At 35.2% G+C, this 13,361-nt stretch overlaps 1 protein-coding gene across 1 annotated transcript in view; it reads right to left on the reverse strand.

Moving 5' to 3' along the window:
• Spata16 (spermatogenesis associated 16) overlaps nt 1-13,361 on the reverse strand; it is a 241,235-nt gene that overhangs the window by 76,967 nt on the left and 150,907 nt on the right. Inside the window, exon 4 of the mRNA XM_047565397.1 lies at nt 9,357-9,441. Within this exon, the coding sequence (XP_047421353.1) occupies nt 9,357-9,441 (85 nt within the window). The remainder of the gene's footprint in view (nt 1-9,356; nt 9,442-13,361) is intronic.

The following is a 13,361-nucleotide window of genomic DNA, read 5'->3' on the forward strand; positions in this document are numbered from 1 at the left end:
ATTATTCATGTCCCATGTGGACCAGAGTGGGATGGTGTGAGATTTCATTATGCTACTTGGAATGGTGTGCAATGTAAAACTTATAAATTGTTTATTTATAGAATTTTCCATTCACATTTTCAGGATACTGTGATTGTGGGTAACCAAAACTGAAGAATGCAAAACTGTGTAAGGAGGAATACTGTACATGCTCCTTGAAGATGGGGTGATGTCTATTTTGTTCACTGCTGTGTCCCCAACACATAGCATGTTGCCTTACACACAGTGACTCAATAAATACTCGGAATATGAATATGCCTGGCAAATGCAACTTGAGAGTAAAGAATAAAGGTATTCACTAACTTAAGAAGAGTCCGGACCCACGGATTGGAAAAATTTCAAGCTGGAATGACCACAGTGCAATTCACAGAGGCACTAGATAGTAATAACATTGTGGGTGCTATTTTTACTTTGAGTCTTAGAAGCAGCAAATGTCTTCTGCTAGGCACAACATGAAGGAGAAAAGGATTGTTGCTACAGTGAACATCATGTAAAGAGAAGTAGTGCAGACCTCTTGACTCAGCCTGAGAACACTCATGGGAAGGCTTTAGGAATCCATGCATGGTGCACCATCTTTTTTGAGAACGTAGCTGGGAAAAACCTTTTGGCTCCTGGTTTTGTCCTTTGAGAGTGGACTAATAATGTGTGTGTGTGTGTGTGTGTGTGTGTGTGTGTGTGTGTGTGTGTTTGGTGAGCTGCCTTTGCCTTTGGAAATCACATAGGCCATTGATAGTTTTGAGATGGGAAACATTTCAATGCCAATTACAATTTGAATTGGATGGAAAGTCTTGGTGTTCTCTGCACAGATGGAGGACCTGTGAAGTTGGCACTGCCTCAGCCTTTGCTGCTTCACTGAAGAAAGAGGCTCCACATGTCAGGCTGTCTACACGGGCCTGTGTTGGTGTCAGCAGCTATTCCAACGATCCCCAAAGAGGGCTTTCTCCTGCTGTGAAAGTCTTTAGCTTCCTCAGAGCCACAGACTCACAACGGTGCCTTTTCAGGAGCTCTTTGTCCAGATAATGAGAGCAGGCCATGAGATTCTTTGCTATTGGAGAAGTTTGTTGGTAATTCACAAAAGAAGTTTAAAAGTGATTTTGTTTGTTTATTTCTTTAGAAATTTTTAAGAGAAAAGAAGACCCCTTCCTTGGACAACTCAATAGTGAGAAGTTTATTCCAGGACTAGCTTAATAATGGCTGACATCTTAGCCACATAGATGTGGTAAATCTTTGGATTGAAAATGCTGAAGTTATTATTAGAGGTACCGCTAAAAACCTATGAGTTTTTTTTTTTTTTTTTTAATGCCAAACAGTTACATTAAATGAGTCAATTAACAGTGTGAATTTTTCAACTGGGGAGGGAAATAAACAAAATCTTGGGAATTTTCATAGACTACAATCTATAGACACTTGGCAAATGACTTTTCTTGAATAAAGGTCATTTTTTGGGTCCATATATTCTTAAAATTGGAACAAGTTGCTGACAGTCATAATGGTATATACCTATCAAAGTTGACTTCATTGTGTTGAGGACAAAAGAAATCATGTTATATGAGTTAAAATAGACAATTTTGGTATATCTTGATGAATGATTACCTATATGAGATATTGTGAGTTACAGGAGCTATAACTCCACTTAGTATTAGAGATTTTATGAATTAAAATTTTACCCTTTATTGCCATTAAAATGAAAAATTGAAAGTGATGTGATGTCAAATATTTCAATTTCTTTTACCAGAAAAATCACAATAATTTCTCACAGTAATGAGAAAGCCACAATTATCTGTAAATGCTGCATTGGTGCTGTGACTACATGTAGATAAATTTCCAAAGCAATGAGATACCTAGTAAGCACATTTTTTTATTTTTATTTTTTTGTGTGTATGTCTTCGCAGGTATTGTTCTAGGTGGATGCTTACAAATTAAATCAGATTCTCAGAGGAGTCTGAGACTGTGGATTGAAGGTCTGAAGGTTGCAGATTGACTCAAAAAAAGAAAGAAAAGAATAATTAAGGTGAGAAATGAGCTGATCAGGCAGCTTGTCTATGTTTGACGGAGTTTCTCTGCATTCATTTTGTGTGAGTTCTGCAACAAAATCAGTTGTTTTCACCTTCTCTCCCTCCATTTTGCTGAACAGTGTAGACTAGGGTTGGCTTGGGTACACTGCAGAAGATAAAGCCATACAAAAGACCAGGTTGGTGGCTGAGAACATGGCTGAAAGCGAATGTGGCAAAACAAGACAGGGAAGTGGAAGAAGAGGAAATTTACTTATTTTCATGATGATATTCAATCTAGCCCTGGATCTAAGGGGCTGGGAGCTTGGGAGATAGATTTCAGTTTATAACTGGTAAAGTTCTTGTAATATTACTTCAGGATCAACACATAAATACCATAAGGTAGATGTTTCAAAGTAGGTAATCTTAGCCTGACTAGGTACTTGCCATTTTGCTTTTTAGTTCAGCTGTGATGAGCTCTCAAGGTGTTGTCCAGGAGGAGAGCTGATAACAGAAGACTGGGTATCAGGTTGCAGAGGCATTGCATGCAAGTACAAATGTCACAAGTTATTTTCAACCCCCTCTACCTTGGTAGAGGTGATGCTATTATAGAATAACATGTGCAAACACATTTATTTAGAGTGATATATCGCAGTGTGAGCTGTCATAGAGTATAGAGTTTTAAACCTTTTTTATTTCTTGCTAGATTGATGACACAAAACATGTGCCTAATACAATTGAAAGGGGTTCTTGAGTTCACCAAAGCAAAATCTTCTTTTGCATCTAAGAGTCTGTGAGTCAACCATATTCAAAAGTAGATATATATTGGTACTCAAATTTTTACATTCTGAAAATTTCTATTTGTTTAAGATGTCCAAAAATAATAACTAACCAGTGGGAAAGGGATTTTTATGTACTTGAAAGAAAGATAATAGACACTCCTTCACTTATGATGGGGTTTTGTCCCAAAATCCATTGTTAGGTGAAAATTTCAGAAGTTGAAAATGCTTTTAATACACCCATCTACTGAACATCACAACTTAGCCTAACCTACATTAAATGTGCTTAGAAAACTTCCGTTAGCCCAAAGTTAGGAAATAAAAGCATATTTTATAAAAATATAGTGAATATCTCAAATAACTTATTGAATGTTGTAGTGACAGTGAACAACTACAGCTGCATAGATAGGCTTTTGCACCACTGTAAAGTCAAAATGTCACAAATCAAATCATTTTAAGTTTGGAGTTGTCTATATGTAGTAACTTGTCTACTAGGTGAAAACAGTGCCTGTCTAGTCGATCTTCATGGAGGTCTACAAATGTATACACAGATGCAATCTCTAGTCTGAGATGTTTGTGAACATTCCTAAATTGGTAAGTGTAATTCCCAGGATGAATTGGGTACCCCTGGAACCCCTGTTTTCAAAGCCTACATGTCCATGGCAATGTCCAAAACCCTCTTCTGATATAGTACAGAACAGGATGGAGGGGAGATGTGTATATCTTAATGAAAATGAAGAAGTCATTTAGCAGAAGGAAGTATATAACTGGTGAGAGAATGGTGTGCTGTTCTGGTGTTGGGCCTAGAAAGAGGGTTTTTGTATATGTACTTTATCAGCAGGATGAAATTTCTAATTATGTTGCTTTTTTTTTCCTTAAAATTTTTAGCAAGAGTTTTTGAAGAGCCTAAAAATTTGATACAAATATAGTATTAAAATGAGCTTTAAGAATAGAGCTTCACAAGCTCTTTATGCTGGCCATCCCTTCCTTGCTAATTGAAGTTCCTTTAGTTACAGCAAGAGACTTAATTTCCCTTAAGTTCTATTAGTAGACTAGTTTGTGTTAGAATATGTACTGAATCAGACCTGATTCCAGACAGGGGCGATTTTCCACTATGCAAGTAACTTTTTAAAAAAAATTATTTATTTTTAATTGTAAAAAAATGGGGTACAACTTGTTTCTCTGGTTGTACATGAAGTAGAGGCATACCATTTGTATAATCATACATTTACATAGGGTAATGGTGTTTGATTCATTCTGTTATTTTTTCCTCCCCACTCCCATCCCTATTTTCCCTCTATACAGTCCCTCCTTCCTCCGTTCTTGCCTCCCTCCCATCCCCCATTATGTGTCATCATCTGCTTATCAGCAAGATCATTGGTCCTTTGGTTTTTTTCAGATTGGCTTATCTCACTTAGTATGATATTCTCCAATTTCATCCATTCGACTGCAAATGCCATAATTTTATTTTTCTTTATGGCTGAGTAATATTCTATTGTGTGTGTGTATATATATATATCAGAGTTTCTTAATCCATTCATCAATTGTAGGGCATCTAGGTGGGTTCCACAATCTGGCAATTGTGAATTGAGCAGCTATGAACACTGATGTGGTTGCATCACTGTAGTATGCTGATTTTAAGTCCTTTGGGTATAGGCCAAGGAGTGGGATAGCTGGGTCAAATGGTAGTTCCATTCCAAGTTTTCTAAGGAATCTCCATACTGCTTTCCAGAGTGGCTGCACTAATTTGCAACCCCACCAGCAATGTATGAGTGTACCTTTTTCCCCACATCCTCGCCAACACCTATTGCTGCTTGTGTTCTTGGATAATCGCCATTCTAATTGGAGTGAGATGGAATCTTAGGGTAGTTTTGATTTGCATTATTACTCTCTTATTACTAGAGATGTTGAAAATTTTTTCATGTATCTGTTGATTGCTTGTAGATCTTCTTCTGTGAAGTGTTTGTTCATTTCCTTAGCCCATTTGTTGATTGGATTATTTGTATTCTTGGTGTAGAGTTTTTTGAGTTCTTTGTATATTCTGGAAATTAGTACTCTATCTGAAGTATGAGTGGCAAAGATATTCTCCCACTCTGTAGGCTCTCTCTTCACATTGCTGATAGTTTTCTTTGCTAAGAGAAAGCTTTTTAGTTTGAATCTATCCCAGTTGTTGATTCTTGCTTTTATTTCTTGTGCTATGGGAGACCTGCTAAGGAAGTCTGATCCTAAGCCGACATTTTGAAGATTTGGACCTACTTTTTCTTCTATAAGGTACAGGGTCTCTGGTTTGATTCCAAGGTCCTTGATCCATTTTGAGTTGTGTTTTGCGCAGGATGAGAGATAGGGGTTTAATAATGATGTAAATCAGCAAAGGGAGGAACTACCCTAAAGGAATAGCCAAATAAAGGAGAAACCAAGTCATGTTAAAAAACAAAAAATGAGCCAAATGACTAGGAATACAAAATCTATCTTAATAATACCCTGAATGTTAATGACCTGAACACATCAATCAAAAGACACAGACTGGCAGATTGAATTAAAAAGAAAGATCCAACAATATGCTGCCTGCAAGAGACTCATCTCATAGAAAGAGATACTCACAGACTAAAGGTGAAAGGATGGGGAAAAACATACCATGCATGTGGACTCAGCAAAAAAGCCAGAGTATCCATCCTCATATCAGATAATGTGAACTTCAAGCCAAAGTTAGTCAGAAGGGATAAAGAAGGACATTTCATAAAGCTTAAGGGAAGCATAAATCAGCAAGACATAAAAATCATAAATATCTATGCTCCAAACAGTGGCTCATCCATGTACGTCAAACAAATCCTTCTCAATTCCAGGAATCAAATAGACCACAATGCAATAATACTAGGCGATTTTAACACACCTCTCTCACCACTGGACAGATCTTCCAAACAAAAATTGAACAAAAAAAACCATAGATCTCAATAACACAATCAATAATTTAGACTTAATGGACATTTATAGAATATACCATCCGACCAAGAGCGAATACACTTTCTTCTCTGCGGCACATGGATCCTTCTCTAAAATAGACCATATTTTATGCCACAAAGCTACTGTTAGCACATACAAGAAGATAGAGGTACTACCTTATATTCTATCAGATCATAATGGATTGAAATTAGAAATAAATGACAGAATAAAAAATAGAAACTTCTCCAATACCTGGAGATTAAATAATATGCTATTGAATGATGAATGGATAACACAAGACATCAGGGGGGAAACAAGAACGAAGATACAACATATCAAAATCTCTGGGACACTATGAAAGCAGTACTTAGAGGAAAATTATTTCATGGAGCGCATTCAATAAAAGAAGAAAAAAATCAACAAATAAATGACCTAACACTACAGCTCAAAGTCCTAGAAAAAGAAGCACAGATCAACACCAAAAGTAGTAGAAGACAGGAAATAGTTAAAATCAGAGCTGAATCAATGAAACTGAAACAAAAGAAACAATACAAAAAATTGACAAAATAAAAAGTTGGTTCTTTGAAAAAATAAACACAATTGATAAACACTTAGCCACACTAACAAAGAGAAGGAGAGAGAAAACTCAAATTACTAAAATTCGGAATGAACAGGAAATATCATGACAGACACAATTGAAATACAAAACTTTCAATTAAATAAGGAAAAGAAAACAAAGAGAAGTATGTTTTTCTTGCCATTTATTAATATAAAACAGTACAACAAAGTATTTTCTTTGTTCCTTTTAATATTGTAAACATGTATGTATTGGTAAGTAGAGGTTATTTTTTTAGTTTGAGGTAAATAAGAGAATGTTCTTTGAAAATCAAAGAAAATGGAAAACATTTTTATTTACAAAAATTTCAAACTCTTAATTTGTCTCACATTATACCTGTTTTGGATCTATTTTTTCCTAGTTCAATGTACAAAACACAGTTGACACTCAATATATGTTTGTTTAATGAATGAACAAGTAGAGACTGACATTTATTGGGAACCTACTCTCTGCCAGGTATGCTGAATACTGATCAATCCTTTCTTTCTTCTTCCAAGAAGTCTTTCATTTTTAGGAAAAGAAAGGTGGGAGGATCTCATGAAAATTGAAGGGAGATCAGTAGAATAGAGGGAAGGAACTGAGGGAGGAAGAAGGAAGGAAAAGGGAAATACTGGGGAATGATATTGGCCAAAATTATATTGTTATATTGTGTTCACGTATGAATATGTAACAAATCCCTCCATCATGTATAACTATAATACACCAATAAACATGTGAAAAGAAAAATAGACTTCCTTTTTTGTCTATATCTACAACTCATATTATTTATTTTTCATGCCTACTAATTCTTTACATCTATTTAATTACATACGCATAAGCAATTACTACAGTTTGTATGTTACAGATTTCTACAGGAAATTCTTAATAGTATGAGAAAATTGATATATGCTTTTTGAGATTAAAGTACTATCTATCTGACGATCAATCTGAACTTTTTTTTATAGGTCTCAAGTACAGTAGGACTATCTTCAATTTTTTATAGTAGGTAAACTGAACTCCAAAAGTTCACACATAATGATATAAATGGAAATTTTACGTGGTGTACATAATACTTTACAGTCTGCTAAAGATAATATGTGATACACAGAGACAGAAATCTAGGGGTCACAATACAATAGTGAAAATGTGGGAAAAATTAGGAATCATTTCTGATTATTTCTCATTTCCTTGTTAGTGGTTTAGCAGTTCTTATTCTAGTTAGTTCAAAATATTCATAGTCAACTAAATTAAATTATCCTGAAATATAAAGAAGCCCCTACATTATCTGGGAAAGAAAAGGTATAAGGGAGAAAGTTGGCACATGTAGTTGTTTTCAAATATTTAAAAATATTTCATTTGGAAATGAATTTCCCTTTGGTCCATGTGGCTTTAGAGGTAACCACTGGATGGAAGTTCTCAGGGAGTGGAAATCCACTTTAAATGAAGGAAACAGTTTAATAATTAGCAAGTTGAATATTTTGGGGGGGTGGCATAAGTGATCTCTCCATTTTAAATATATTTCAGCAGAAACTTATTGACCACTTATGGGGGAAAAATAGGACTAGAAAAGAATTGTATGTTGTGAAAGAGATCATCTTGTAACTTATAAATTCACCTTATAACTTGATCTTTGATATTGTTTCTTGCTGCCATTTTGAATAATAAAATAAAGAAGATTTGTAGTTTGTCCTTGATTGTTTCAAATAATGTTGACCAGCAAATATACCTGATCTTAACATTATCTTTTACTATGTAATTGATAATATTTCTAACATCCACTTTTATGGGTCATAGATCAACAATAATCTATGAAAATATAACATTCATATTTTTATTAGAGTACATTAATTATACAGAATAGTGAGTTTCATTTTGGTATATTTGTGCATACCTAAAAACATAATTTGATCAGTTTCATTTCCCAATGGGAATTTCATAATTTGGGAAATTTCAAATTGGGAAATTTCATTTCCTTCCTTCCCCCTAATCAGTTTTCTCTCCTGTATTTTTTCTCCCTTCTAATTTCATGGAGTTTTTTCTCCCTCTTAGCTTCTACATATGAAAGAAAACATATGATACATTTTCTGAGTTTATTTTTGGGGAAAATTATGATCTTCAGTCCCATTCATTTTCCAGAAAATGACATAATTTTGTTCTTTATTATGGCTGAATAAAACTTCATCATGTATAAATGCCCTATTTTCTTTATCATTCATCTGTTGATGGACACCTCAGCAGAATCCTTGACTATTGTGAACTGTGCTGCATGAGTATGCATGTATCCTTAAAACATACTGATTTTATTCTTTTGGATAAATACCAAGGAGTGGTATATCTAATCATATGGTAAAGCGATTTTTTGGGGGAGTGGATAGTGGTGACTGAACTCTAGTTTTAGCTTTCCCAGTAACCCCTACTATGATTACCATAGTGGCTGTACTGATTTACATCCCCACTAACAGTGTATAAGAATTCCTTTTTCTCCTGAATCCTCACCAGCATTTATCATTATTTGTATTCACAATGCTTGCTATTCTACTGGGAGTGAATTTCCCTGATGGCTAAAGATGTTGAAGATTTTTCATAAAATTGTTGGCCATTTGTATTTCTTCTTTTGAGAAGTGTGTTCAGTTCATTATGCCATTTATGGGTTACTTTTTTTTTTTTAATGTTGACAACAGTGTTTGAGTTCTTGATATACTCTGGATACAATGTTCTTATTTTAAAGGATCATGCCATTACAGTAGCTTGCCTGGAAAAATGGTTCCTGGGATGTCTAAAATTTATATTGGGTTGTAAAACTGAAGTATGAGCCAAGGGTTAACAACCTTGAATTTGCCCTAAAATTAGTCTTGGAAAATCTACTTCATTATCAATATATTACTACTGGATAGTGTCCTGATTGATATGCCCGGAACTACCTTTTTCAGCAGTCTTTTAAGCACCAATCCTTCACTTTTGTCTTAAGCATGAGAAGAGCTCCTCCTCCCCAGTTGGGACATCAATTTTTACCTGCCAATACAGCTTGATGAGCTTGCTCACACACTGGTCACTTCCTCCTCTGAGCCAGAATATGTAGTCCGCAATCATGGCGCTCCTGAGAACAAGAGCAGAGTTGTGACAGACAAATTCACAGGGCAGAAGGAAAACCATGATAGGTAGGATGCAGGAATACTGAGGAAGATTGTGCAATGTATGAATCTGACTTGACTAAAATTAAGTAAAACTTACAGCACATTTTAGAATGTACAAAGTAGGGGGAATTTTTTGTAAGTAAACTAAAATTGCGAGGAGAAATAAGCCATTTGTCTTCTAGATGGTTTTCCTGTTTGTACAGTATAAGAATATTTCAAGACTGTAAGGGAGTACTCTGTTTGTGTTGCTTTGTATTAAGCTTCGAAACATTTATAGAATAAAAGCAAATTTATAGACTTTAAAATGTCTTCAAACCTAACAGTAAATATAGCTGACCATTAGATATTTAAGCATATCTCAAACTTACCCAAGTTAATGATTATTAACCTCTGATCAAGTTAACCTTTTTTGAATTGAAAATAAAAAATCTCCAGTTTGCAAAAGACAATCCCCTCCCCCCAAGCTTTGTGCCTAATTGAATTAGTTTTAGTATCTAGTGTGTACAATCACCACTTTGGTCTTATTAAGCTGAGGCAATATTAAAAACTATTGTGCAATGGATATTAATTCATTACTTAGCACCCTTTGGAAAAACAGTTTACTTTTATGACTATTTCTTTGCTAGCCCTCTCTATTTCTTTTCTCTAGAGATTCTAAATCCAATTAAATGTGACTAGAAGTAATTCCAAATTGTCACGTTAGCCAATTAAACATATAATAATCCTGTGTACCTAATCACTAGTACCAAAAGTTTATTTATTTAATTAGAGCTATCACTGTGTACCCCTGCATGTTTCCTTATCTTTGCCTGCAGATACGTGTTTTTTCTTGACATCATTGTAAATTGAATTAGAAATGTTCCTTCCCTAAATGTAGGTTGTCTGAGACATACCAACTATAAACTTACTATAGTAGTCTGTTGAAAGAATTAAAATATTTAGATTCTTGCTCAAGACAGAGAAAAATTAGGACCTTAAAGATTAACAATGGAAACAAATACAGCATTTGGATGATTAATCAATTCTGTTTTTCTTCATACACATGTGATATTGGAAAGAAGCTGTACACTAACATTTCAAATAAATGACAATAATCTAAGAATAATCTTTTAAGAATCCCTTCATATTTTCCAAAGCCCTTAATGAAAAGATAGAGTGCTAGGAGGTTTTGATGCTGTGTGGATATGCATGGAGTAGAAACAAGTTACAAAATTATAGGCTTTAGAAGGGCAAAAGTGTATTTCAAATGTTTTCATTTTCATAGAAGTCCTTAGAAAAGTCCTCTCTCATGACAGCCTGAAAAGGCAGTCTATTGGACTTGTAAGTGGCTGTTACCTAATGGAAATTCATTTGATAAATTCTGAATTTAAAAAATCCATGGAAAACTTCAAGACTCTCATTCTCAAAGCAATACATACTGTTTTTATGTGAGTGGGCTCTTTCAGGTGATAACTTGGTCTGTAATCTGATTCCTCCTACCATTGGCATTTGTCTAGGTGAAAATATGGCTCAACAAACATTGTTTAACAAGGCTATCAGCTATTAGTTAAACCGGGGGTGGGGGGGTGAAAGATTTTTCTATAAAGGGTCAGAAAGAAAATAGTTTAGACTTTGTAGAATATGTGGTCTCACACATTCAATTTTGTCTTTCAGAAGCAGGATTAGACAATACAAGGTAATTGAATGGGACTGTGTTCCAATGAAATTTTATTTATAAAACCACATAGTGGGCTACATTTGAGGGTGTTTACCTAACTCTGAAGTAAACAAATTATTAGATAGTGCAACAAGTAGTGAGTGTGGTGTAATTGTGGATCCATAGTCAGATATCAGCTTTCATACATTCCACTCACTGCACCCTGCTGAGATGTTTCCGTTTACTATTTCCTATTTAGGAATAATATCACACATTTTATTAAAATTATTGTGCATAGTTCAGAAAAAACTTAGCAACTTTAAAACATGAAAAAAATTTAAAAGTAATCCAAGAACAAAGCCACGGTGGTATGGGTTAAGAAAAAGTTTCATTGGCAGAGATTCTGTAATATTAATGATTAGCATTGAAAGACAGAGGTGGATCCCCAGAGTGGATTTCTGAGACTTTCTTGCATTTTAAATACTTTTGGTGATTTGTTAATGAGTTTCCTTTGTAAAATCGGAAGTTTTATCATTTTCGTTCTCCAACTTACTTCTTCTATAATGATGTGTTGTCAAATAGTTTGCTCTATTCCTAAATGTGATTTTATTATACCTGGGTGTCTTTTTCCAAAGGAACACGACTCCAAATTGATATTGAAATAAGTGAAGAAATGAGATGCATTGAATTCATTATCTGCCACACTTTCATGAAGGTAATTATTATGAGTGAAAGGATATAAGCATTTTTTAAAAAATATTTTTAGTTGTAGATGGACACAATACCTTAATTTATTTTTATGTGGTCCTGAGGATCGAACCCAGTACCTCACAAGTAGTAGGCAAGCACTCTACCACTGAGCCACAATACCAGCCCAAGGATATAAGCATTAAATAACAGAATGTGGCTTCCCAAAATTCTGTATTTGCTGAGATATATTTCTTAAGTGTGATGAATTACTTTCAGTACATGGCATACTGTTGGGTTCATATTAGAAATACATGTCAGATGATAGTGGCTCCAACCCATTTGCTTCCCAAAGGAAATGACACTTAGGCTTTCACTATCCACCTTCCTTTGGTTCCCCACCATAGCTTGGTTCAGCCCTAACGAATCAGTAAAAGTCAATGGGAGAAAAAGAAAAATGCCTGAGAATAACATTATTCCATGCAATGTTTGTGAGGCAACAGACAAAGATTTTTCATCATGTTGAATTTATAAAAGCAAAGATAATTGATTAATCAACCAGTTAGGCATCTATAAGGAGTCAAGTACTAAGTGGAATCCTGGCTCAGGCAAACTTACCCTCTGAGTCCAAATGTAAACAGTGACCCCTCATTCTCCCTCCTGTCTATCAGGTTCCTGTTTACTGTCAGGCCATTTTCCTAGGCACTAGTCAGTATGATTCAATGCTACTTTCACTGTCTTCACTTCATTGTCATTTTCCTAGTCATCTTACTTTCATTGATCTACTGAGTTGTTGCTGTACTGGAATTGTGAGATCATATTAGCCCTTTAGTTGACAGTTGGCGGCTTAATATCCATCCATCCTGAGTTTACTAAAAGCTAAGCATGTGAAGCCTGTTACCTTGTGGACCATGAACCCAACCCACCTACTTCCACACTGGATCCCTATCCATGGAATCCCCTCCAGCAGTTCTCCCACTCTCTACCTTATTTTCTGTCTTTCAATTTCCCCTTATCTCCTAGCACATACAGTGCTCTGGCCCTATCTTAAAACAAAACACCCCAAAGTCCCTCTTTCCTCACTTCTCCCCCATCCAGTTAATGCCTTCTTTTCTTTGTTATTAAAAACAAAACAACAACACACCTTTCAAAAGCTGTGTGCACTCCTTCCTTATCTGATTATTCTCTTCCTGTTGTCTCTGAACTTGTTCCAGCAGGGGTCTCATTTCTTTTTTTTTTTTTTATTTATTTTTTTATTTATTTTTTTATTTTTTTACGTTTACATAGGGTAATGATGTTTATTTTATTTTTCCCCTCCCCCCCACCCCTCCCACCCCTCCCACCCCTCTTTTCCCTCTACACAGTCCTTCTTTCCTTCATTCTTACCGCTCTCCTTAGCCTAACTCTAAACCTAACCCTAAACCTAATGCTAGCCCGTCCCACCCCCCATTATATGTCCTCATCCGCTTATCAGCGAGATCATTCGTCCTTTAGTTTTTTGAGATTGGCTTATCTCACTTAGCAGGGGTCTCATTTCTACTGCTTCAATGACACTGCTCT

Source organism: Sciurus carolinensis, chromosome 9, assembly GCF_902686445.1.
Source record: "Sciurus carolinensis chromosome 9, mSciCar1.2, whole genome shotgun sequence".
Lineage (NCBI taxonomy): Eukaryota > Metazoa > Chordata > Mammalia > Rodentia > Sciuridae > Sciurus > Sciurus carolinensis.